Source organism: Dendrobates tinctorius, unplaced genomic scaffold (genome assembly GCF_039654945.1).
Source record: "Dendrobates tinctorius isolate UK_male_01 unplaced genomic scaffold, ASM3965494v1 ptg000022l, whole genome shotgun sequence".
Taxonomy (NCBI): domain Eukaryota; kingdom Metazoa; phylum Chordata; class Amphibia; order Anura; family Dendrobatidae; genus Dendrobates; species Dendrobates tinctorius.
In genome coordinates, this window is record NW_027361690.1 from 20109804 (window position 1) to 20134981 (window position 25178).

At 49.0% G+C, this 25178-nt stretch overlaps 1 protein-coding gene across 1 annotated transcript in view; it reads right to left on the reverse strand.

Annotated features, from left to right (window-relative positions):
- The window catches only part of CEP152 (centrosomal protein 152), a 116767-nt gene extending 91938 nt beyond the window's left edge, over window positions 1-24829 (reverse strand). Inside the window, exons 1-5 of the mRNA XM_073568457.1 lie at window positions 24675-24829; window positions 20302-20418; window positions 4509-4615; window positions 4366-4429; window positions 2638-2979 (exon numbers count right to left, since the gene is read on the reverse strand). Coding sequence (XP_073424558.1) covers window positions 2638-2979; window positions 4366-4429; window positions 4509-4615; window positions 20302-20388 — 600 coding nt within the window. The 5' untranslated portion in view covers window positions 20389-20418; window positions 24675-24829. The remainder of the gene's footprint in view (window positions 1-2637; window positions 2980-4365; window positions 4430-4508; window positions 4616-20301; window positions 20419-24674) is intronic.
- Between the last annotated feature and the right edge of the window lie 349 nt (window positions 24830-25178).

The window sequence follows — 25178 nt, forward strand, 5'->3', positions numbered from 1 at the left end:
AAAGGCTGGGCCCCTCCGATCCTAACTGCCTGCATGGAACGGTCAGATCTTCTCTCGTCATTCCTATCCGCAGTAGGACAGGAAAAACACTGAAGGATGGTAGGGGGAGGATCTTTTTAAGCTCTCGTGGTTTCCTGTCCCACTACGTATAAGAAGGACGTCCTCCAGTGTGCTGTCAGGTGGTGACCTGGAATATCATTTTTGTGGAAAAAAATATGATTTTTTTATTTTCACGCCCCAAGTGAAGCACTTGGGGGTTCAAAGTGCTCACCACACATCTAGATAAGTTCCGTGGGGGGTCTAGTTTCCAAAATGGGGTCACTTGTGGGAAGTTTCAATAGTTTAGGCACATCAGAGGCTCTCCAAATGCACATGACACCCGCAGACCATTCCATCAAAGTCTGCATTCCAAAACGTCACTACTTCCCTTCCGAGCCCCCAAGTATGCCCATACAGTAGTTTTCTCCCACATATGAGGTATCAGCGTACTCAGGACAAATTGGACAACAACTTTTGGGGTCCAATTTCTCCTGGTACCCTTGGGGAGAAAAAAAAAATAAAAAAATAAATTGGGAACTAAAAGATCATTTTTTTATTTTCACGCCCAGGCATTATAAACTTCTGTGAAGCACTGGGGGGTTCAAAGTGCTCACCACACATCTAGATAAGTTCCTTGGGGGGGGGGTCTGGTTTCCAAAGTGGTGTCATTTGTGGGGGAGTTTCCACTGTTTTGGTACATCAGGGGCTTTCCAAACGAGACATGGTGTCCGATCTCAATTCCAGCCCAAAACGTCAAATGGCGCTGCTTCCCTTCTGAGCTCTGCCATGCGCCCAAATAGTCGTCTACACCCACATATGGGGTATCAGCGTACTCACGACAAATTGCACAATAACTTTTAGTGTCCTGTTACCCTTGGGAAAATAAAAATTGGGGGAGAAAAGATCATTTTTGTGGAAATATGATTTTTTAATTGTACCGCTGTACATTATAAACTTCTGTGAAGCCCTTGTGGGTTCAAAGTTCTCACCACATATCTAGTTAAGTTCCCTGGGGGGGGGTCTAGTTTCCAAAATGGGGTCACTTGTGGGGGGTTTCCACTGTTTAGGTACATCGGGGGCTCTCCAAACGTGACATGGCGTCCGATCTGAATTCCAGCCAATTTTGCATTGAAAAAGTCAGATGGCGCTCCTTCCCTTCTGAGCTCTGCCATGCGCCGAAACAGTGGTTCCCTCCACATATCAGGTATCAGCGTACTCAGGACAAAATTGCACAATAATTTTTGCAGTCCAATTTCTCCTTTTACCCTTGGTAAAATAAAAAAAAATTGAAACTGAAGTATTTTTTTGTGAAAAAAAGTTAAAATGTTCATTTTTTTTTTTTTTTTTTTTTCTAAATATTCAAAAGATTCCTGTGAAGCACCTGAAGGGTTAATAAACTTCTTGAATGTGGTTTTGAGCACCTTAAGGGGTGCAGTTTTTAGAATGGTGTCACTTTTGGGTATTTTCTATCATATAGCCCCTCAAAGTGGCTTCAAATGTGATGTGGTCCGTAAAAATAAAATGGTGTTGCAAAAATGAGAAATCGCTGGTCAACTTTTAACCCTTATAACTTCCTAACAAAAAAAAAAAATTTTGGTTCCAAAATTGTGCTGATGTAAAGTAAACATGTGGGAAATGTTACTTATTAAATTTTTTGTGTGCCGTATCTCTGTGATTTAAGGGCATAAAAATTCAAAGTTGGAAATTGTGAAATTTTCAAAAATTTCGCCAAATTTCCGTTATTTTCACAAATAAACGCAAGTTATTTGAATGAAATTTTACTACTAACGAAGTACAATATGTCACGAGAAAACATTGTCAGAATCACCAGGATCCATGGAAGTGTTTCAAAGTTATTACCTAATAAAGGGAATTGTCAGAATTTTAAAAATTGGCCCGGTCATGAACGTGCAAACCACCCTTGGGGGTTAAGGGGTTATACTGCTGTAGAAAAGAGCAGCACTGTAAGCACTGACAATAAGCAACAAGCTGAACTCTTCTGTTAGCTGGGACAGACAAGGGCTATTTTGTTCTATCAGGCATGAACCACCTTTTCAGTCCACGGGACATAATGTCAGATTCATTCAATTCCAAGGCTGCAATAAAACTTGGCAAATGCATTAACGTCTGAGAGAGGGTAAGTCACCGAAATGTTTGAGGCGCAACTACTCAATACTGAGCAACGGGTCTGATTACTTATGACCATGTGATATTTCAGTTTTTCTTTAATAAATGTACAAAAATGTCTACATTTTTGTTTTTTTCCCGTCAAGATGGGGTGCAGAGTGTACATTAATGAGAAAAAAAAATTAACTTTGAATTTACCAAATGGCTGCATTGAACAAAGAATGAAAAATTTAAAGGGGTACGAATACTTTCCGTACCCATAGTATAAGAGGTTTGCAGGGAAGGCCCCAAAGTGCATCATTAGTACTTACTAGTCCCGATATGCCGGAGCAGGAACCAGACACAGACAAGCATCAAACGGGTTTGGGTGCAGTTTTAGCTTGGAAATCAGCAGAGGACTGAGCTCTTGGGGTTCCAACAGCATCATACTCACTGACACATGATGGCTTTAAATGGATTTTCATTACTCACCTGAAACTTGTCATGCTTATCCTCTGGAAAGCCTTCATTCATCCGATGTGCACTATTGGTATAAGGCTGAAAGTCCTCTGGGAGATGATATAACTCACTGGTTGAACAATGGTCAGGTCCATCATAATGATTGTCACTGTGAAAGGTTCCTATATTCGATTCCTCATTTGCCGATTCTTTGGGGTACATATAATTATTAGGTAAGAGAGTTTTATCTTTGTCTCTGCCAAGAGCTCCCCACCCAGTGGGCTTGATTTCTTCCACATCTTGGCTTCTAGGAGGTCCATTTTGTAGGCCCATATACTGAGCAGAATTTGTTCGGTCACTATAACCAGTTTGACACTGAAATGCAAGAACACATAATCCATCAGAACAAGAAATCAGAAAGCTGAAAAAAAGGTCTGGATTGTACTATGATGCAATGACCCCTGTTACAGCTAGGGGGCGCTGTGTATGCTCTTAAGGATGCGCTTGGAGGCATAATTATGATGGTGAATTAGGGACTGGCATTATTTTAAATGGCCGGTATGTGTCGCAGAGGTTCTCTGCGCTATAAGCCCAAAATGACATGGTTATGCTGGGACTTATAGTTCCACAAGCGTATCATAGAATCGTAGAGTTGGAAGGGACCTCCTGGGCCATCTGGTCCAACTCCCTGCTCAAAGCAGGATTCCCTAAATCATCCCAGTCAGATGTCTGTCCAGCCTCTGTTTGAAGACTTCCATTGAAGGAGAACTCACCACTTCTCGTGGCAGCCTGTTCCACTCATTGATCACTCTAACTGTCAAAAAGTTTTTTCTAATATCTAATCTGTGTCTCCTCCCATTCAGTTTCATCCCATTGCTTCTAGTCTTTCCTTGTGCAAATGAGAATAAAGATGATCCTTCTACAATGTGACAGCCCTTTAGATATTTGTAGACAGCTATTAAGTCTCCTCTCAGTCTTCTCTTTTGCAAACTAAACATTCCCAAATCCTGCAACCTTTCCTCATAAGACAGGGTTTGCAGACCGGTCACCATTCTGGTCGCTCTTTTCTGAACTTGTTTGTTGTGTATTACTTATAAGGGGGGCTTATAGGGTTAGTCAGAGAGCTGGGCAGGAACTGACTAACCACACATGCACCGCCCATCCATGGGGGGTGGTTACAACCATATAATGTGACTAAGATCTGGTCACATAGGCAGAGTGCATGGATATGAATGGTTCCGAGTGCTAGGTCCTGAAAGGTCTGTGTTGGAAGGTCCCGGGTGGGGATGAACTTCCTGAAGGGCACGCAGTTAGACCTTGGACCTGGGTGTTAGACGAATGTCCTGAATAGCACGCGGACAGGCCACATGTGTGCGCAGAGCCTGGGACGGCCCTATGCTGAGAAAGATGCCATCCTGTTGAGGTCCTTGGACTGACAAGGACTCAGCCTGTGGAGCAGGAGCTCCTGAGAGGTAACCCCGGGTATGAGGAAAGAACTATATGCATTGATAATGGTCAGTTACTGATCTTTGCAGTCACCCGGTGACTGGAGAGTCAGGTGTGACTAGTGAATGCTTTGTAAAGCCACATGTGATGAAGTAATGGACTGTGTGTAAGACGGTGATGTGCAACCTGGCTTACAGTGCGGTTTATGATGTTTAAATAAACCAAATGGTCTGTTTTGTGTACCTGACTATGTTAATCCGCTGCCAAGTGAGTATTCCCCAATACACACAGTAGGCGCAACGCCACACTACCTACATTTTGATGATCAGATCTTTCTCCATCATTTTCCCAGTGTTCCTCAGGATTCCAATGAGGCTGCCTTGAAAAGGAAAATGTAATTGTCAAAGAAATTATGAATATGATATGACAGTGTCAAAGCAAGAAAAGACAGTACTTACTGTTCAGATAAGTCATGGTCACTACAGTCACTAAAGTTTGGCTCTGAAGATGAGCAGAGGCTGTCATCAAGCATATCATGAGGAAGGTCTGTTAATAGCTGCTGGAGCTGTAGGGAAAAAAAAAGCAATATTTATTGATAATATTCCTTTATCAATATAAAAAATGACATTGCTTAGGGCACCAGATGTGAAAAGTCTATTTTATACACTAATATCTGGTCGAGTAAACCTTCCATCATCAAGTCACTGAATGCTGCATACAGAACATCACCTGAAGGATGCAAAGATCACACCTGACTGGTGGGGGGGGGGTTCAACTGTTGGGAACACCACTGATACGGAAATGCCCCATGTGAATGGAGCGGTGTCCAGACATGCGCACCACTGCTCTATTCATTCTCCATGGGATAGTGATGGTACAGTCAGGGCTGTGGAGTCAGGGACGTGGAATCCATTTTGGTGGAGTTGGTATAAAATGAACAGACTCCTAAAATATATAATAAATTGGGTATACTAGTTCAATGCAGTTTGTGGGGAACATTTTTTTCATAAGAATTTGGGAAAGTTATTAAATGTCCTATAAATGTCCGTCCTATTCCTGATCTAAGGTGTAGACTTTTAGCTGAGATGAATCTGTGCTGCAGTTTATGTTCATGATTAGTAGTGAAGCTCCTCCTCTACAGATAAGGGGAAACAATAAACACAGGGAAGGAATGCCTGCATTCATCTCAGAACTTCTGGAGTGAACAGGAATACAGGATTAAGGCAATTACTTCTTAAAGCATATCTAAACTTTCAATAAACTGTGCATAAATCAATAGTCCAGTATATGTTGTCTCTATATGCTTGAGGTTTTCATTTGTTTTTCCTCTTAGCTCATTTTTGGAGAAATTGGCTGCTCTGATGACTTATATACACTATACCTAGAAAATAAGGGTAAAGACTGTTTTCTAACATCCCAGATTCAGAAACACACAGTATCCATGAGGACATACCGTATATACTCGCGTATAAGCCGAGATTTTCAGCCCATTTTTTGGGGGCTAAAAGTCCCCCTCTCGGCTTATATGCGAGTCATATACCAGGGGTCAGGAGGGGAGGGGGAGCGGGGATGTCAGAGATCATACTTACCCCCCCAGCGCGTCTCTGCAGCCCCCCCTGCTTGTCCCAGCCTTCCTTCAGCGGTCACGTGCTACCGATCATTAAAGTCATGAATATGCGCATATTCATGACTTTAATGTGCAGTACCACGTGAACGGTGAAGGAAGGAAAAGCTGCCGGAAAAGAAGGGGCTGCAGAAACCACACCAGGAGGGGGGGGGGGGAGGAGAGTATATGCAATATTCACCTGTCCCCGGTCTGTCACTGCACGCTGCTCTGTCCTCTGTCAGTGACGTTCAGGCAGCAGAGAGTGCGATGACGTAGTTAGTGCGCGCCGCGCCCTCTGCTGCCTGAACGTCAGAGACAGAGGACCCGGAAGAGAGAGCGGGTGTAGCGATGGACCGGGGACAGGTGAATATCGCTGGTGCTGGGGCCCTGAGCCAGCGGTGACACAGTCACTTGTCCCCACCTGCTCATGACACCGGCACCTGGCCAGCGACAAGAGGAGAGTATGTCATTCTTTGTTATTTGCAGCAGAGGCAGCATATGGGGCAAAATCTATGGAGCATTTTATGGGGCATAATCTATGGAGCATAATATATGGAGCCATAACCTTTATGAAGCAGCATATGGGGCATATTCCATGGAGCATCTTATGGGGCCATTAACTTTTGTGCAGAATTGTATGGGGTGTATTTTGCACGGAGCAATCATGGGGCCATCATGAACTGTATGGAGCATTATATGGGCTCCTGATTCAATATGGATATTCAAAAACATTTAACCTACCGATGTCTCAATTTTACTTTTATTGGTATCTATTTTTATTTTTGAAATTTACCAGTAGCTGCTGCATTTCCCACCCTAGGCTTATACGCAAGACAATAATCTTTCCCAGTTTTTGAGGCAAAATTGGGGGGGGGGGGGGGGGGGGCGGCTTGTACACGAGTATATACAGTATATATTTGTGTGTGTGTGTTCTGGAATATGATTCAGCACAAGCATGCTCCCTCCCATCTACATATCTACATAGACTATGAAGAAATATGATGTGGAGCATTTAGTGAGCTGTACCCCGAGACAAGCCTGACATTGAAAGTTCAGAGTAAAGCTGTCTAACAGCATATTTTACAAACTTTATAATTATCTGTCCTATTGATTTATGCAAAGATTGTTTCATCCTAAATTATACAGTGCATGATTCCCTATTCTTGCAAGAATTACAATATACCTTTTTTTTTTTTTTACAGGACAAAATTATTTTGAGAGCAAATTTACATAATTACAAAATGTCTAAGAAGCATCTTATGAAGTCAGCTGTATTTGAGCATTTCACAGTGACTCAAGATAAAAAACATTTTGTGTTCAGTGTATAAGTAACCCAGATGAAAACAAATGCTGGGATGCCAAAATCAGAGCATACTCAGGCAGTGATAAAAATGCTCCTTTAAGAGCTTCCAATCTAAAAACACATTTACAACCCTGCCACCCAGAAGTTTACAAAGCTGTGATTGAAAAAGATCACAGCAGCACCAAGAAACCAGAAACCAGCTCTTCCCCCCAGGCAAAGGAGGAGGAAAGAGCGTCTCAAACATCAGTTACAAGATATTGCGTAAGTGACAAAGTCACTAACAATCACAGCAGATGTGTTTAAAAGACAGCTCATCGAGCTTGTTGTGAAGGACAGTGTACCATTATCATTATTTGAACGACCAGCTTTTAATGGAGAAATGGCCCACAAACTTGGTGTAATGGTCAACGTGTGACTGGACACACCGCCTCCAGCAGGGCGAATTTATATGACACACGCAACCCTGGATACACCACCTCCAGTAGGGCGAATTTAAATAAGACGTGCAGCCGGATACACCGCCTCCAGCAGGGCGAATTTAAATAAGGGGAAACAATTAAAATGGAGGGCCCTGCGATACGGAATGGGGACGTGGAGACCTACTGCACTCCCCTGAGTCAGTGTCTCTACACTCCTACCGACCCCTAGGCCGGTTCCGCACCGGGCACCGCGCAGGATACCTTTAAACCCTAGCTCACCCTGCACCTACCCCTTTCTAGTGAAATGGCCGGTGCAGAAACTAATCCCACCACTGCACTGAAACACACAGAAAGGAAAGGCACAAACAGGGAAACACCACTTAGCTTTGCTCTGTTGCTTTTGCTCCCAGCAACAGAGTACACCACCAGAATGCAGCTTTCCTCCTGAATACCTGCCACCAAGCTCTGTCAGAGCTGCAAGGAAATCCCCTCTGACTCCTTCCACACCAGGACTCTGACTGTGCTGCAAGAAACTCTCTCTAGCTCCTTCCCCACCAAGGATGGTTGAAATGAACACCAACACCAGTGAGAGCACGACACCTTTATAGTTGAGCCAGAGGAATCACACCTGTTAGTGATTCCTGTGTAATAACGCTAACCACCACCGGGGGCAAACTAGAACAAAAGACACCACTGTGTAATAATCCTAATGGCCACCGGGGGCAAAACCAAACTTAAGCACACAGCTTAAGGAAAAAAAGGTTACATGTGCTTTTAACTGCCATCATCCAACCTGGATCATGACAGTACCCTCCCTCAATGAGGGGCCTCTGGACCCTCAAGACCGCTCCTCATCAGGGAACCACCTACAGCGGGGACGTCCAGATCCAGAGTTCACACCTAGAACTACCTGCACTTCAGGTTTACACAAACGAGCACCGCTGGTATTGGCAAAAAATGTTCCGGAGGCACCACCCATCTCCGAAGCACCGATCTGGGGAATGAGAGGTGTATGGGCAAGTATGTGGGTAACTCCAGCTGGTAAGTCTCCGGGCCCTGGATAGCCAACACCAGATACAGCCCCATCACCTGAGAATTCCAGACCCCCGCAACACACTTCCACTGGATGTTTTTGGTGGCCACCCATACATGCTCGTTCACACACAGGTCCGGACCTGAATGTTTATTGCCACACATTCGTTTGTCAAAATAGGGTGAACTCCTTCTGGAACTGACAACAAAGGCGTCCCCCAGTGTCACCACACTCACCCCTGCAATCCACCAAGGGGTACACCACCCTCCAACCCCTTCCACCACGAGGTCTCCGCCTCCCAGGGTTGGCCAACGGCGAGGGTTGAGACTTGCCCCTACTCTCCTGCAGCACCTCTGCTGCCCGCACTGGAGAGGCAGGGGATGGTTGTAGAGAGACGGCAGAGAAAGCAGCCCTCACAAAACTGCTCCCAGCTGACTACTTCCCTAGTCCGCCAATCTAAAACCGGGTTGTGTTTTTTTAGACCAAGGGGGGCCCACAACGATAGGTGCTGGATTTCCCTCCAAGACGTAGTATGACTGGGACTCGTCATGATGTTCACTATACAGCACAATGTCTTCTATGACTTGGTTTAACCCCCCTGGCTCAGTGGGACTGAGTCAATGGCCTGGACGCTTATGGGTCTGTCCGGCGTCTCACACCTCAGACCATGAGTCTGGACAAACTGAGCATCCACCAGACTGACTTCAGCTCCACTATTCACAAGCACCGGTATGCCCTCAGGTACCTCGCAAACCATCACCTCTGCTGACATAGTACCTTCTGAGGGCGAGGAGGAAATATACACTCCCACATAGTCTACCTCCACACGACCAGGGGGGCACGGCTTCTCTGACAGTACAGAATTTTCGGTGTCAATGCCAAGGACTAAATCATTAGTCTGCTCACTACAGGGAAGTACCCCTTCACCTTGGGGAACACCAGGCAGCACCATGGGGACACCGACTCCACCCACCTGCCTGGGTACGTCCGCCTGTATAAGCAAGTCCTGCACCCCAGCAGGGACTCCACGGCACATCCTGGCCAAAGCTGTATATGGACCCTCTAGTTGAGGGTAGGCCTCAGACCCATAATTCCGCTGCAGGTGCTGCTGAACCGCATCATTCAGCTCCTCACTAATCTCAGTGAGGGCCAGCAACAACTGCTCACTGGTCTGAACTTGGCCCATGGTTCACCAGAGAGAAAAAAATGTTTTGGTTGGTGACAATGTAAGGGTCAACGTGTGACTGAACACACCGCCTCCAGCAGGGCAAATTTATATGACACACGCGACCCTGGATACACCGCCTCCAGTAGGGCGAATTTAAATAATAAGAAGTGCAGCCGGATACACCGCCTCCAGCAGGCGAATTTCAGAAATACACGTGAAACCGGATACACTGCCTCCAGCAGGGCGAATTTAAATAATAAGGGGAAACAATTACAATGGAGGGCCCTGAGATAGGGAACGGGGACGTGGAGACCTCCTGCACTCCCGAGTCAGTGTCTCTACACTCCTACCGACCCCTAGGCCGGTTTCGCACCGGGCGCCACTCAGGATACCTTTAAACCCTAGCTCACCCTGCACCTACCCCTTTCTAGTGAAATGGCCGGTGCAGAGACTAATCCCACCACTGCACTGAAACACACATAAAGGAAAGGCACAAACAGAGAAACACCACTTATCTTTGCTCTTGCTCCCAGCAACAGAGTCCACCACCAGAATGCAGCTTTCCTCCTGAATAGCTGCCACCAAGCTCTGTCAGAGCTGCAAGGAAATCCCCTCTGACTCCTTCCACACCAGGACTCTGACTGTGCTGCAAGGAACTCTCTCTAGCTCCTTCCCCACCAAGGATGGTTGAAATGAACACCAACACCAGTGAGAGCACATGACACACCTTTATAGTTAAGCCAGAGGAATCACATCTGTTAGTGATTCCTGTGTAATAACGCTAACCACCACCGGGGGCAAACTAGAACAAAAGACACCACTGTGTAATAATCCTAATGGCCACCGGGGGCAAAACCAAACTTAAGCACACAGCTTAAGGAAAAAAAGGTTACATGTGCTTTTAACTGTCATCATCCAACCTGAATCATGACACTTGGTGTTTCTCTGGAAAGAGAAAGTATTAGAAAATTAGTGATTGAAGAAGCCCTTAACTAAAAGGAAGATCTTAAAAGGACTCTCAAGAGATGCTTTGTTTCTTAAAATGGAGGCCTGCACATGTCACAGAGTGAACTATTTTGCTATCAACGTTCGATATGTTTGTGACAACAAAAAAATTGTTACTAAGACGCTGGCAGTAAAAGAAACTAAAGCTCATCACAGCAGTCAGTTTCTCCAGACCTTAGTGGAAAAAGCTCTTCAAGATTATGAATGCAAAAAAGAACAGGTTCTTGCTATTGTAACTGATAATGCTTCCAACATGATAAGTACAACTAAACTGATGAATGAGAATAATGAAGGTGAACAGCAGCTAGAAGAACATTTCATTCAGTATGTTGGAGATGGAAGTCCACAGTACTGTCCCCATAACGGAGGAACAAACAGATATTACTACAGAAGAACAACAAAATTATTCTTTACAATTATATGATCTTGTTGAAGCTGCTTCAAAACACTTTCCTATTCATCACATGCACAGTGTTGTGCACACACTGCAGCTGACAATAAGACATAGTCTGCAAGAGGGACATGCTGGAACTATGATTAGCAAAGTGAGGAAATTGCATATTGCTGCCAGAACCCCTAAAATTGATTCCATCTTGAAGAGACATGCTGGAAAAGGTGCAATTGTGGATCAAGCCACTTGGTGGGGCAACACCTATTTAATGATTGATCAATTTCTTGAGATGAAACCCTTTTTTGTAGATATGGCCAACTCTCAGGAAACACCACATGAAGGTCAATGGACACTGGTGGCCGAATTGAAGGAATTGCTTCATCAGCCATTTACAGTATATAAAAAGTTACAAGCTGAGGACATACAGTATATACTCGTGTATAAGCCGAGATTTTCAGCCCATTTTTTCGAGCTGAAAGTCCCCCCCCCCCCACCTCTCGGCTCGGAGGGGAGTGGAGGGTGTCAGAGACCATACTCACCCCCTCCTGGCACGGTCTCTTCATCCCCCGCTTCCCCCATGATCTCAGTGTCCCAGCTGTTCCTGCATTCAGCAGTCACGTGGTACCGCTCATTAAACTCATGAATATGCGCATATTTAATGAGCGGTACCACGTGAATGCTGAATGCAGGAACAGCTGGGACGCCGAGATCCTGCGGGAAGCAGGGGCTGAAGAGACCGTGCGCCAGGAGGGGGTGAGTATGACGGGGGAGGATGGGGAGCAGAGAAATATTTACCGATCCCCATTCCATCGCTGTCTCCCGGGTCCTCTGGCTGTGACATTCAGCGGAGGGCACGATGACGTAGTCAGCGCGTGCCCTCTGCTAACATCACTGCACAGGACCCGGGAGACAGCGATGGAGCGGGGAACGGTAAATATAGCCAGTGCCGGGGGCCTGAGCCAGCGGCGACATCGGCACCAGGCCCCCAGCAGCAGCAGCATATGGGGGGTATTTTATGTATGGAGCTTCTACTTGGGCCACCATTAACCCTTGTGCAGCAATATATGGGGGGCATTTATGTATGGAGCATCTACTTGGGCCACCATTACCCCTTGTGCAGCAATATATGGGGGGCATTTATGTATGGAGCATCTACTTGGGACACCATTAACCCTTGTGCAACAATATATGGGGGGTATTTATGTATGGAGCATCTACTTGGGACACCATTAACCCTTGTGCAGCAACATATGGGGGGGTATTTATGTATGGAGCATCTACTTGGGACACCATTAACCCTTGTAGAGCAATATATGGGGGATATTTATCCTTGGAGCCTCTTGTTGGGCCACCATTAACCCCTGTGCAGCATTTTATGGGGGTATTTATCTATGGAGCACCTTTTTGGACCACCATTAACCCTTGTGCAGCACCAACCTCGGCTTATACATGAGTTTTCCCAGTTTGTGGCAAAATTTGGGCTTATACACGAGTATACAAGATATTTGATTATCTTTATATGTGTGGTTCCACGAAATCAGTTTTATCTTTATGCCCTTGAGATCAGGCACTTCCTTATGCACGGCACTTTAAATTCTAGCCCCGAGCAACAATGCCTCAAGTATGGCTCATGAGAGACGCTCGAATACTGCGCACGCGCGGCACTTCTATTTGTTTTCTATTCAATATGGTTTTTTTCTTGTGTGCGGCCACACACCGCGCATGCGCCTGCCATTTTCAGTAATTGGTCCCTCTTCACGCACGTGTGGACCTTACTACCATGTCTGCTCCACTGCGCCTGCGCACGGCTGTGCCCCAGCATTTAATATCACATTTCTGCACGCGCGGGTCTCACTACCATGTCTTCTGTCTCACTTAGCCCCATTGTGCCTGCGCACGGCAGTGCCCGGGCATTTGATATCGCATCTGCGGCTCCATTACTGGTAACTAATAAGTATTTGTCTTTACGGCTATTTAAAGACCACTTCAATTGCACACCAGCACTTCCCCTGAAGAAGCTGCACCGCAGCGATGCAGGGCTTGTTTTCTGATGTTAGCCCTAATTCAGCTCTGTACCCAGAAAAGTGAAAACAGTTAAAGCTCTCACAATATGACATGAAAAAAGCGATTTTCTTGTGCAAATACTGTATAATAAAACACTCTTTAATAGCATTTACACAAAGAATAAAGCGAACGTGGCACGTTATACTACACAGTGAACTTCAAAAATAAAAGCAATTCCAGATTGATTGTTGTCATAAGAACCCCAAAAAGTGGGATTTTTGGTACTTACCGTAAAATCGCTTTCTTGGAGCCTTCATTGGGGGACACAGGTTACCATGGGTGTATGCTGCTGTCGCTAGGAGGCTGATACTATGCAAATGAGAAAAAGTTAGCTCCTCCCCAGCAGTATACACCTACCGACAGACCCAAATTACCTCAGTTGGTGCAAAAATCAGTATAAGGAGCTACTATAGGAACTCAACCGTAAGAACTCAACCTACCAACCAAAACAACGGCACATTGGCCAACACGGTACAACATTAAGGGAGGGTGCTGTGTCCCCCAATGAAGGCTCCAAGAAAGAGATTTTACGGTAAGTACCAAAAATCCCACTTTCTTTCTCGCTTCATTGGGGGACACAGGTTACCATGGGACGTCCAAAAGCAGTCCCAAGGGTGGGAAATAAATGCTGAGAGAAGGGTACTTAGGTCGGCCGGTGAGAGACCGCCGCCTGCAGTATCTTCCTACCCAAGCCTGCATCAGCAGAGGCGTGAATATCTACCTTGTAAAATCTCACGAAGGTATCGAGGGACGACCAGGTAGCAGCTTTGCAGACTTGCAAGGCCGAAGACTGGTGACGAACGGCCCAGGAAGCTCCCACAGCTGGGGTAGAGTGAGCCCTCACCCCCGGAGGAGGCTGTTTGTCCTGGACGCGGTATGCCTCCAGAACCGCTGAATGAATCCAACGAGCAATGGTGAATTTGGAGGCTGGAAATCTTTTCGGATGACCTTTACAGACGACAAACAGGGAATCGGACTGACGGAAGGGAGCAGTCCTAGCAAGGTAGATTCGAATAGCCTTGACCAAGTCCAACTTGTGAAGCGATCGCTCCAAGGGATGAGCTGGAGAGGGACACAGAGAGGGGAGGACGATGTCCTCATTGATGTGAAAGGCGGAGACTACCTTTGGCAGAAAGGCAGGAATCGTTTTGAGGACTACCTTGTCCTAGTGCAAAACTAGGAAAGGGGAACGACAGGACAATGCTGCCAACTTTGAGACCCTCCTAATCGAGGTGATGGCGACAAGGAAGGCAACCTTCCACGAGAGGAGGGAAAAAGAAATATCCTGAATCGGCTCAAAAGGTGCACGCTGGAGGGCGCCCAAAACAAGATTCAGATCCCATGGGTCGACCGGAGACTGGTAAGGAGGCGCTATGTGAGCGACACCCTGAAGAAAAGTCTTCACCTGGGGTAGAGAAGCCAGATCCCTTTGAAAGAGGATAGCCAGAGCAGACACCTGACCCTTTAAGGTACTTAGGGAAAGGCCGGAGAAGAGACCAGCCTGCAGAAAAACAAAAAAAAAAAAAAAAGGAGGGGAGAGAAAAGGTCATAGGAAACAAACTGTTGACCTCACACCACCGAAAGAAGGCTTTCCAACATCTGTGATCGATGCGTGATGACGCTGGCTTCCTTGCCTTAATCATGGTCTGGATGACCTGGTGGGAAAAACCTGCGTCCCTCAGTACCGCAGCCTCAACGGCCATGCCATTAAATTCAGAGACTGATAATTCGGGTGGAAGAGGGGCCCTTGCGATAGAAGGTCTGGACGGTCTGGTAGCCTCCAGCGAACGTCGGAGAGCATGTTCACTAGCTCCGCATACCAGGCCCTCCGTGGCCAGTCCGGAGCTACTAACAGAACGGGGACCCCTTCTGCCTTTATCTTTTTTACGATTCTTAGGATCAGGGGAAGGGGTGGGAACAGGAAAGGCAAGCGAAACTGGGACCACAGGATCACAAGAGCGTCGCAACCGACGGCCATCGGATCGAGAGACCTGGCTACGTACCGGGGAACCTTGTGGTTTGTTCGAGACGCCATGAGGTCGACATCCGGAACGCCCCACCTCAGACAAATTTGGTGGAAGACGGCAGGGTTGAGAGACCACTCGCCTGACACGAGCCCTTGATGGCTCAGGAAATCGTCTTCCCAGTTGTCCACTCCTGGAATGTGGACGGCTGACATGGCTTTCCGCCCAACACAGGATCTTCGCCACCTCCAGCATGATCTGCTTGGTGCGAGTTCCGCCTTGGTGATTTATGTACGCTATGGCCATGGCGTTGTCCGACTGGATGCAGACCGGCTTCCCCATGAGGATGGACTGCCAGCGGCTGAGGGCAAGAAAGATTGCCCTGATCTCCAAGAGACTGATTGGGAGGAGGGCTTCCTGAGCATCCCAGTGGCCCTGCGCTATCAGATGGAGAAAAAGCGCTCCCCAACCCAAGAGACTGGCATCGGTTGTGATGACCTGCCATTGAATGGGAAGGAAGGATCTCCCGCGTAGGACCGAGTTGGAAAGCGTCCACCAAGTTAGGAAGCGTCCACCAAGTTAGGGATTGCCTCACGTTGAGAGGCAGAAGCACTGGACGGTCCAGGGAGATCGTTGTCTTCTCCCAAGCAGACAGGAGGGCGGGAGTGAAACTGGGCATACAGCACTGCTTCCATGGAGGCAATCATCTTCCCCAGGACTCATGCAGAGCCGAAGGGGAAGAGGGACCGGGCGCTTTAGAGCTCTGATCCCCTGTCGGAGGGACGAAAATTTCTTCTTTGGAAGGAAGACTCGAGCTTGGCTGGTATCGAATTCCATGCCCAGGAATACGAGACGCTGAGTTGGGATCAGGGTCGATTTCTCTTTGTTGATTATCCAGCCGAGACGACGCAGCGTGTCCAGAGTGATCTGGAGGCTGTGATCGCAGTCCCGGCGAGATGGACCCTTGACCAGGAGATCGTCAAGATGAGGGATTATAAGAATCCTCTTTGAACGAAGAATGGCCATGACCACCGCCATGATCTTCGTGAAGACCCTGTTGGCAGATGCCAGACCGAATGGGAGAGCCGTGAACTGATAATGGCACTCCTGTATGGCAAACCTGAGGAACCTCTGATGCTGCACACAAATAGGAACATACAAATAAGCGTCCTGAATGTTCACAGAGCAAAGGTATTCTCCCGGCTCCATGGAGGCGATCACCGAGCGCAGGACTCCATTCGAAAGTGGCAGACCCAAAGGGGACGATTCAACTATTTTTTGAGGCCCAAGATCGGGCGAAGGGAACCATCCTTTTTTGGGACTTCGAAAAGGTTTGAGTAAAACCCGGAAAACCGTTCGTGCCAAGGAACGGGTACGATAACTCCTGAGTTTGGGAGAGAAGAGACAACCTGGAAAAGCCCTGGGGCATGAGAGGGCTGTTTTGGTGGACGTGAGAGGAAGAAACGTCCTTTTGGGGGCGAAGAAAATTCTATTTTGTAGCCTGATGTGACAATCTCCCTGACCCAGGCGTCGTCGACCATTGCCAACCAAGTTTCCTTGAAAAGCAGAAGCCTGCCTCCCACCATGGAAAGATTACCAGGTGGGGGTGACCCATCATTTAATGGAAAATCTGTGGCTGCGAGAACTGGAGGACTTAGATAGGCAGCTTCTAGACCTCCAGCGAGGGGCAGGTTTCAAGGAAGGTTTCCTTCTTTCTCCCTGTGCAGAAGAACGGTCCTGCTGAGATGATCCGCCTGAGGAAGAGAAAGGCCGAAAGGGCCGAAAAGGCTGGGGGCCCTTTCTGTTGAAAGGGCGTCTTGGCCTGGATTGGGGCAGAGAAGTACTCTTGCCTCCGGTAGCATCCAAGATGATCTGGTCTAGCTTAGCCCCAAAGAGCCTGGCGCCCTGGAAAGGTAGGCCAGCGAGAGATTTTTTGGAGGCCGGATCTGCGTTCCACACCTTCAACCAAATGATGCGGTGAATAGCAACAACATTGCTGTTTGCTCTTGCTGAGCAAGCAGCAGCATCCAGGGAGGCATTCAACAAGTATTTACCCGCATGGGCAATTTGGTCTGCCAAATCTGTTAGCTCTTGTGTGGGGGCTGCCGCCACAATGCCTTGACAAAGTATCTTGGCCCAGGTGGATATTGCTTTCGCCACCCATGAGGAGGCAAAGTTTGGGCAAAAAGAAGCGCCTGACGCCTCAAAGGCTGGTTTGGCTAGAGACTCGATCTGTCTGTCCGTAGCGTCCTTGAGGGACACCGCATCGGGAATGGACAGGACTGTGTGAGAAGCTAAGCGTGAAACCGGCGGGTCCACCTTAGGAGATTCTGATCATTTGCTGACAAGGTCAGGACTAAAGGGGTAAAGGATGTCCAGACGTTTCCTTCCCAGGAAACGCTTCCCAGGATGTTCCCAGTGTCTAGAGGTAGTAACCTCAAACTCGTTGTGATTGCAGAAAAGCTTGGAAGGACGTTTTACCCATTTGAATGAAACGGATTGATCTTGAGCAGTAGCATTTTCTTACTTTATTTCGAGTGTTTGAACAATAGCCGAAATAAGTCTATCTACCATGTCCTGCGTTCTAGAGGTGTGATCTGCATCAGAGTCAGACTCTGACAGAGAGGCTATGTCTGACCCGACGTCCGCCTCCGAGGAGGGGGAACGGGCAGAAAGGGGCACCCGTGGTGCTGTTGAATCTGAGGAGGAACTAGACAGAGTCCGCTTCCTAGACCTTTCTCCTGATCTGTCCCTGTGGAGGTCGTGGTCAGGTGCGTGCGAACCACCGTGAGAGGTGTTCGGAGCGCTGGTGGTGGTAGAGAGATGTGGCATACATTCCAGGACCTGTACCAGGGATTGTGATATTTTGGTGAGGTCTGATACGGACTGAGACATGGCAACGGACAGACATGATACCGACTGGGACATGGCAAAAGCCTACTCCGGAGGTGGTGGGTGCTCTCATCCAGGGCGTTGGAGGTGTCCTGAGGGGCAGACATGGTGGAAGGACTGCAGGACGGGCAGAAAGGAGACGGCTGGCCTGAAGCCCACTTTCTCTTACAGCTGGCACAAGCGTAGTGAACTACCGTAGGGGTTTAGCCAGAGGCCCCAGCAGGGTTGGGCATAGGTAGAGCGCATTTGAAGACTGCAGCAGGACGCTATGGAGGCGATACTGCTGAAGGGGGCTAACCGATGGCCAAGGGAGTGGAAAGCGGAGCCTACCAGACACCCAGCGATGCAGCAGCAGTAGCGCAGGTAGCTGCGTCCGCCGCCGGAACTCTGAACAGGAGGCCGGTATTGAGTCCCCCGGGAGAGAGAAGACGCTGCAGGAGCACAAGATGGAGGTTGTGCACTCAGAGCCACAAGACACGCTGAACGGGGTAAACAACTTAGGGACCCAAAAAAGCGCGCCGAAAAAGAAGGGGGCGTGCCCGGTCGAAGGAACTGAAAGCGGTGTCCTGATAGGCTGGCACGCCTGTGGGGGCGTGACCAGCCTGCTATGAGCATAATGTCTGTCGGGACAGGCAGGGGGCGTGTCCGGCGCTGTAAACTGAAAGAAAGGCACTGATTGGCCGACGCCTGCAAGGGGGCGTGACCTAAACAAAGAACAGCCCGGGGAAGAAGGCTGTAAAAATGCCGGACAGCGCGCACTGTAAGAAAAAAGGCGCGGAATTTGAAAGTAAGGGAGAAGCAGGAGCATACTGGTGGGTGCTGCAGGGGTTTAGCTTCGGGGGGGGACACTTAGTATCTGCTTCTTGATCCGGCACCTCTTCATGGCCGAGGATGACATCAGGAGCCCTCGGGATGGAAAGGGTCCCTGGGAGTACGATCCTCCTTCCCGCACTGTCTCCAGAAGGTGCAGAAGATGGTGTTTCCCCATAGGAATAAGGGGGAAGGCCACCACCGGTGACCACCGTCTTCCTTTCAGCCCTCTCCAAGGAGAGGGGTGAGGAGGGGATAAGGCAAGGACTGGCCACCGAGAGTCGCCCTGAAACTCCCTGACGGGGAACAGGGGACAAAGTCCTACCAGCGGGTCCGAGAGTGGGCGATGCTCTCTCGGTCGCTTAAATGTGGGAAAACAGGGTGAGAAATCTGCACCCTGTTACCCGAAGAGCTGTATCTGAAAAATAAAGGTGAAATGATTAATAAACACACACAAAACCTGTAAGGAAAAAGCACTGCAGATCTGGTGTTAAATCTAGGTCCGCCTCCTTCAGACACTAAGCAAAAAACTGAGGTAATTTGGTCCTGTCGGTAGGTGTATATTGCTGGGGAGGAGCTAACTTTCTCATTTGCATAGTGTCAGCCTCCTAGCGACAGCAGCATACACCCATGGTAACCTGTGTCCCCCAATGAAGCGAGAAAGAAAGGTAGATTGTCCCACAAAAAGCAAGTCCTCACTGAACTCTGTCTATAGAAAAGTAAAAAGTTATAGCTATCAAAATTTGGTGACCCACCCCCCCCCCCCCCCAAAAAAAAAAAAAAGATTTTTTTTTTAAATAAAAATCATTTGTATGAAAAAGTAGCAAAAACATTAAAAGAAATATATAAATTTGGTATTGCCGTCATTGTCAGAACCAGCAGAATGAAGATGTCAATGATACCTTACAGTGAATTACGTTAAAGAAAATAAATACATTTAGAATTGATGTTTTTGTTCATTTTGCTTCAAAAAAATAAGCCCTCCAATAAATATTAATTATTGAATTTATCGTATTTGTACTAATGTACAGAATAAAGTTAACATTTTATTACAACAAATATTACAATTATTACAAAAACAGTGAAAAAAAGTCCTTATAGGAGAACGTTGCAGAAAAAATTTTTTACAAAAAACAAACAAAAAAAAACGTATGGGTCCTGGAATGTCACAATAAAATAGGTTGTCATAAAAGCCAAAATCTGGCTATGACACCAAGGAGTTAAAGGCTAGAAACACCTTTGGGGGCAACTTCTACATGGAGGCGCGTATTCTATAAAAAAAAAATAAAGAAACAATTGAATAAAACAGAAAATAACATTTTGTGCCACTTTAATAAAATTATTTCGGAACAAATTAAATAATCTGCCTAACGCTCGTGGAGCTTGGATCACTGATTGGATTTAATAATTTAACCGGACAAAAAATAAAAAGGATAATAAGTACATCCCAAAGGTAATGAAAGCTGGGAGCAGATGGGGTCAGGTAATTAATCCCCGCGGTAATTGTAGGTGTACGATTTTACCACTAATCCACCTCCTTATTCAAGATCAGAAGGGACAAAAGGCGTCGGGGCGATCAGGGGCTGCAGGCCTCACCTCCTGCTCTCTGGCGTAATCCTCTTTATCATACTCCTCATCATCGTGCTGGGTCTGTAACGCTCCACTGTCAAAGTCCAGAGACATTGTGATTCTGAGCGGTCAGATATGGAGACCCTAGAGGAGAAAAGCAGAAGCATTAGGCTGTGTGCACACGCTGCGGATTGTCCTGCGGAATTTTTGTGTAAATCCGCAGGTTTATCTGCAGATTTTCCCCTGCGGTTTGACACCTGCCATGGAGCAGGTGCCAAACCGCAGCAGAATCCGCACAAAGAATTGACATGCTGCGGATTTGAAACCGCAGCAAATCTGCGCAGAAAATTCCGCACTGTCTGCACTGCGGATTTCTATTTCCATTGATTATAATGGTACTGTATCCGCAGCAGAATCCGCAGCGTGTGCACACACTCTTAGTAACATCATGGCCAGAAGTGACACCGTATATCGTGTACAGGGGAAGGTCACCACAAGGAATCAGGCGCATTTATCCACATCTATTAAAGGGGATGTTCACAAGCGCAAAGAGCAGAAATCAGAGCCCCGCTGCTGCCAGGTATAGCGTTCTCTGAATATTCTGGGGTTTCAGAGAAAACATAAGTTAGTGGGTGCAGCCGGGGAACACATAGAGTGACCTAACTGGTCCAGTGCTGCCCCTGCCAGCTTCTCCCAAGTGGCTGACAGCTGTCAATCACCTGCAGCATCTACTTACTGTGTTCTCCCCGACATGTCAGAGTAATACACCTGGTGCAGTCGTACAGCCGGGCTCGGATTCCTGCAGATCGGACACCATTAATCAGGTGAAGGTTCCCTTTCTAATATATATTTACTTAAAATTGTCCATCATCCACTTCCATTTGGAAGTCCTCGAATCCCTTATTTCACCGCACCGACTGCCATATTGGAATACCCAAGTGATGGAGATGGGGTGGCGCCGCACCCCATCTCCAGCACAGGCTGCAAACCACCGTCTTTCCTGCCGGCTGTGACTGCACGGAGGTGGGTGGGCAGGCAGCTGCGGGACACACACACACTTCCCTCCCGATGCAATAGCATTGGGCCCAACTCTAGTAATATAATATGTTTCGGTACAATCGCAGCTCCTAAGGCCTGTTTCACACTTCCGTTTTTGTGTCCGCCAAACGGATCCGTTTCCGTTTTTTTGACGGAAACTGATGCAGACGGATCCGTTTTTAAAAAACCGGATCCGTTTTTTTTACGGATCCGCGGTAACCACTAATGTAAGTCTATGGGACAAAAAAAACGGATCCTGCAAAAAAATGGCGGATCCGTTTTTTTACGGAAACCAACGGATTTTGACGGATTTGAAAAAACGGAAGTGTGAAACAGGCTTAAGTGATAAACTGTGGTCTGGTCACAGGAGAGGTAGATTTCCTTTCTTGACTTTAGGGCTTTCTAATAACGTGCCTTAGTCTCTATTCACACCTCAGTATTTGCCACAAGCAGGCGTCAGTCTGTCAATGAGAGGTTCCCCTCCTGGCTCTGACACAATACTGACGTGTGAATGAGGTCCTAGGTGGTGCGCGCCTTCTAAGTGGCCGCAACTTACCCCAATTATTTCTATTCTCCAGACTGGAGAGGAAATCTGCTCCAAGGACTCCGTACAGTCACATCACAGTGTACAGCCCTGGCGGCCCACCGGAGACCCCCGGTCCTCAGCCGCTCAGTGCTGCCCTATAAGAGGGTCCCACAGAATACGGTGCATGCTGTCCTCTGTACAGCGGAGGCAGTGACTGACGAGGAGACGACGGGCCTCACGTACTGATGACCGGCCTGTAGGGGAGATCGGGGGGGTCTGACACCCAGCGTCACGTACTGATGACCGGCCTGTAGGGGAGATCGGGGGGTCTGACACCCAGCGTCACGTACTGATGACCGGCCTGTAGGGGAGATCGGGGGGGTCTGACACCCAGCGTCACGTACTGATGACCGGCCTGTAGGGGAGATCGGGGGGGTCTGACACCCAGCGTCACGTACTGATGACCGGCCTGTAGGGGAGATCGGGGGGGTCTGACACCCAGCGTCACGTACTGATGACCGGCCTGTAGGGGAGATCGGGGGGGGTCTGACACCCAGCGTCACGTACTGATGACCGGCCTGTAGGGGAGATCGGGGGGGTCTGACACCCAGCGTCACGTACTGATGACCGGCCTGTAGGGGAGATCGGGGGGGTCTGACACCCAGCGTCACGTACTGATGACCGGCCTGTAGGGGAGATCGGGGGGTCTGACACCCAGCGTCACGTACTGATGACCGGCCTGTAGGGGAGATCGGGGGGTTCTGACACCCAGCGTCACGTACTGATGACCGGCCTGTACGGGAGATCGGGGGGGTCTGACACCCAGCGTCACGTACTGATGACCGGCCTGTACGGGAGATCGGGGGGGTCTGACACCCAGCGTCACGTACTGATGACCGGCCTGTAGGGGAGATCGGGGGGGTCTGACACCCAGCGTCACGTACTGATGACCGGCCTGTAGGGGAGATCAGGGGGGGTCTGACACCCAGCGTCACGTACTGATGACCGGCCTGTACGGGAGATCGGGGGGGGGGTCTGACACCCAGCGTCACGTACTGATGACCGGCCTGTACGGGAGATCGGGGGGGTCTGACACCCAGCGTCACGTACTGATGACCGGCCTGTAGGGGAGATCGGGGGGGTCTGACACCCAGCGTCACGTACTGATGACCGGCCTGTAGGGGAGATCGGGGGGGTCTGACACCCAGCGTCACGTACTGATGACCGGCCTGTAGGGGAGATCGGGGGGTCTGACACCCAGCGTCACGTACTGATGACCGGCCTGTAGGGGAGATCGGGGGGGTCTGACACCCAGCGTCACGTACTGATGACCGGCCTGTAGGGGAGATCGGGGGGTCTGACACCCAGCGTCACGTACTGATGACCGGCCTGTAGGGGAGATCGGGGGGGTCTGACACCCAGCGTCACGTACTGATGACCGGCCTGTAGGGGAGATCGGGGGGGTCTGACACCCAGCGTCACGTACTGATGACCGGCCTGTAGGGGAGATCGGGGGGGTCTGACACCCAGCGTCACGTACTGATGACCGGCCTGTAGGGGAGATCGGGGGGGGTCTGACACCCAGCGTCACGTACTGATGACCGGCCTGTAGGGGAGATCGGGGGGGTCTGACACCCAGTGTCACGTACTGATGACCGGCCTGTAGGGGAGATCGGGGGGGTCTGACACCCAGCGTCACGTACTGATGACCGGCCTGTAGGGGAGATCGGGGGGTCTGACACCCAGCGTCACGTACTGATGACCGGCCTGTAGGGGAGATCGGGGGGGTTCTGACACCCAGCGTCACGTACTGATGACCGGCCTGTACGGGAGATCGGGGGGGTCTGACACCCAGCGTCACGTACTGATGACCGGCCTGTACGGGAGATCGGGGGGGTCTGACACCCAGCGTCACGTACTGATGACCGGCCTGTAGGGGAGATCGGGGGGGTCTGACACCCAGCGTCACGTACTGATGACCGGCCTGTAGGGGAGATCAGGGGGGGTCTGACACCCAGCGTCACGTACTGATGACCGGCCTGTACGGGAGATCGGGGGGGGGGTCTGACACCCAGCGTCACGTACTGATGACCGGCCTGTACGGGAGATCGGGGGGGTCTGACACCCAGCGTCACGTACTGATGACCGGCCTGTACGGGAGATCGGGGGGGGGGTCTGACACCCAGCACGTCCTCTGATCAATGGTTTCCAGCTCTGACAGTTGTCGGATGTGAACCCCGCTGCCTCATTGCTGCGCCTTGGGCTATGTGCACACGTAGTTTTTAGTCTCTGCGGATTTTGTAGAGAAAACCGCAGGAAATCTGCAGGACAAAGTGCTGCGGTTTTTCTGAGGTTTATTTGCGGAATATCTGCGTTTTTTCTGCGGTTTTGCACCTCATAATGGATGAGGTGTAAAACCGCAGCGTTTCTGCACCAAACAATTGGCATGCTGCGGATTGTAAACCGCAGAAAAACCGCGCGGAAAAAAACGCAGCATGTGCACAGCTTTTTTTTATTTCCATAGGAAATAAAGGTACTGTACAAGGCAGCAGAATCTGCAGCGTGTGCACATACCCTTATTCCCCCATCCACCTGAGTGGCCCTAACCCCGGGGCCCCCACCAGGAATCACAGCCCCCAGTGCTCCATCTACTACTATGGGACTGCTGGGAGTGCCTACCCCGAGAGCCCAGCTGTCACCCCCACAGGACATGAATGAGGGACAGCTCTCAGCAATAGGCGTCCTGGCACCTGTAGTCCTACACCGGCGCTCACCTATGTACAAAGCTAAGCAGACATCCCGGCTACAGCTGACAGCGCAGCCATCGCACACTTACTGCAAGTCAGCGCCCGGCTTCATGGGCTCCCTGCACCGTAACCACAGCAGCGGCACAACACCTGCATCTCCCACTTCCCTCTCAACAGTCAAAATGCGAGCCAAGTCACTGATTCGCCAAGCATGGCTCTAAGTGACAGCCGAACCAACCAATCCAGAATCAGCATCGGAATCTTGTCATTCTATAGGGGCGTGGTAAACAGACGGAGCCGTGTTAGGTAGTGTTATTAGTGAAGTTAGGCTGAGCGGTACAGTCAACAGTCTCAAGCGGAAATTGTGGTGGGCGGGACAGTGGCGCGATAGGCAGCGGGAAGGTTGTTAGGTCACGTGATGAGCTGGTAGCATTGTAGGCGGGGTCTAGTCAGTGAAGCCCTCGGCCGCCGCTGGGTGATGAGAGCTTTGGTTCTTCTCTGCGCACGGTTTTCTCTCACTCGTCTGGTTTACGCTGGGTTTATTGGGGATGTTATATAACACGGTTTTTACAAGTAGGAAATATTTGGATATT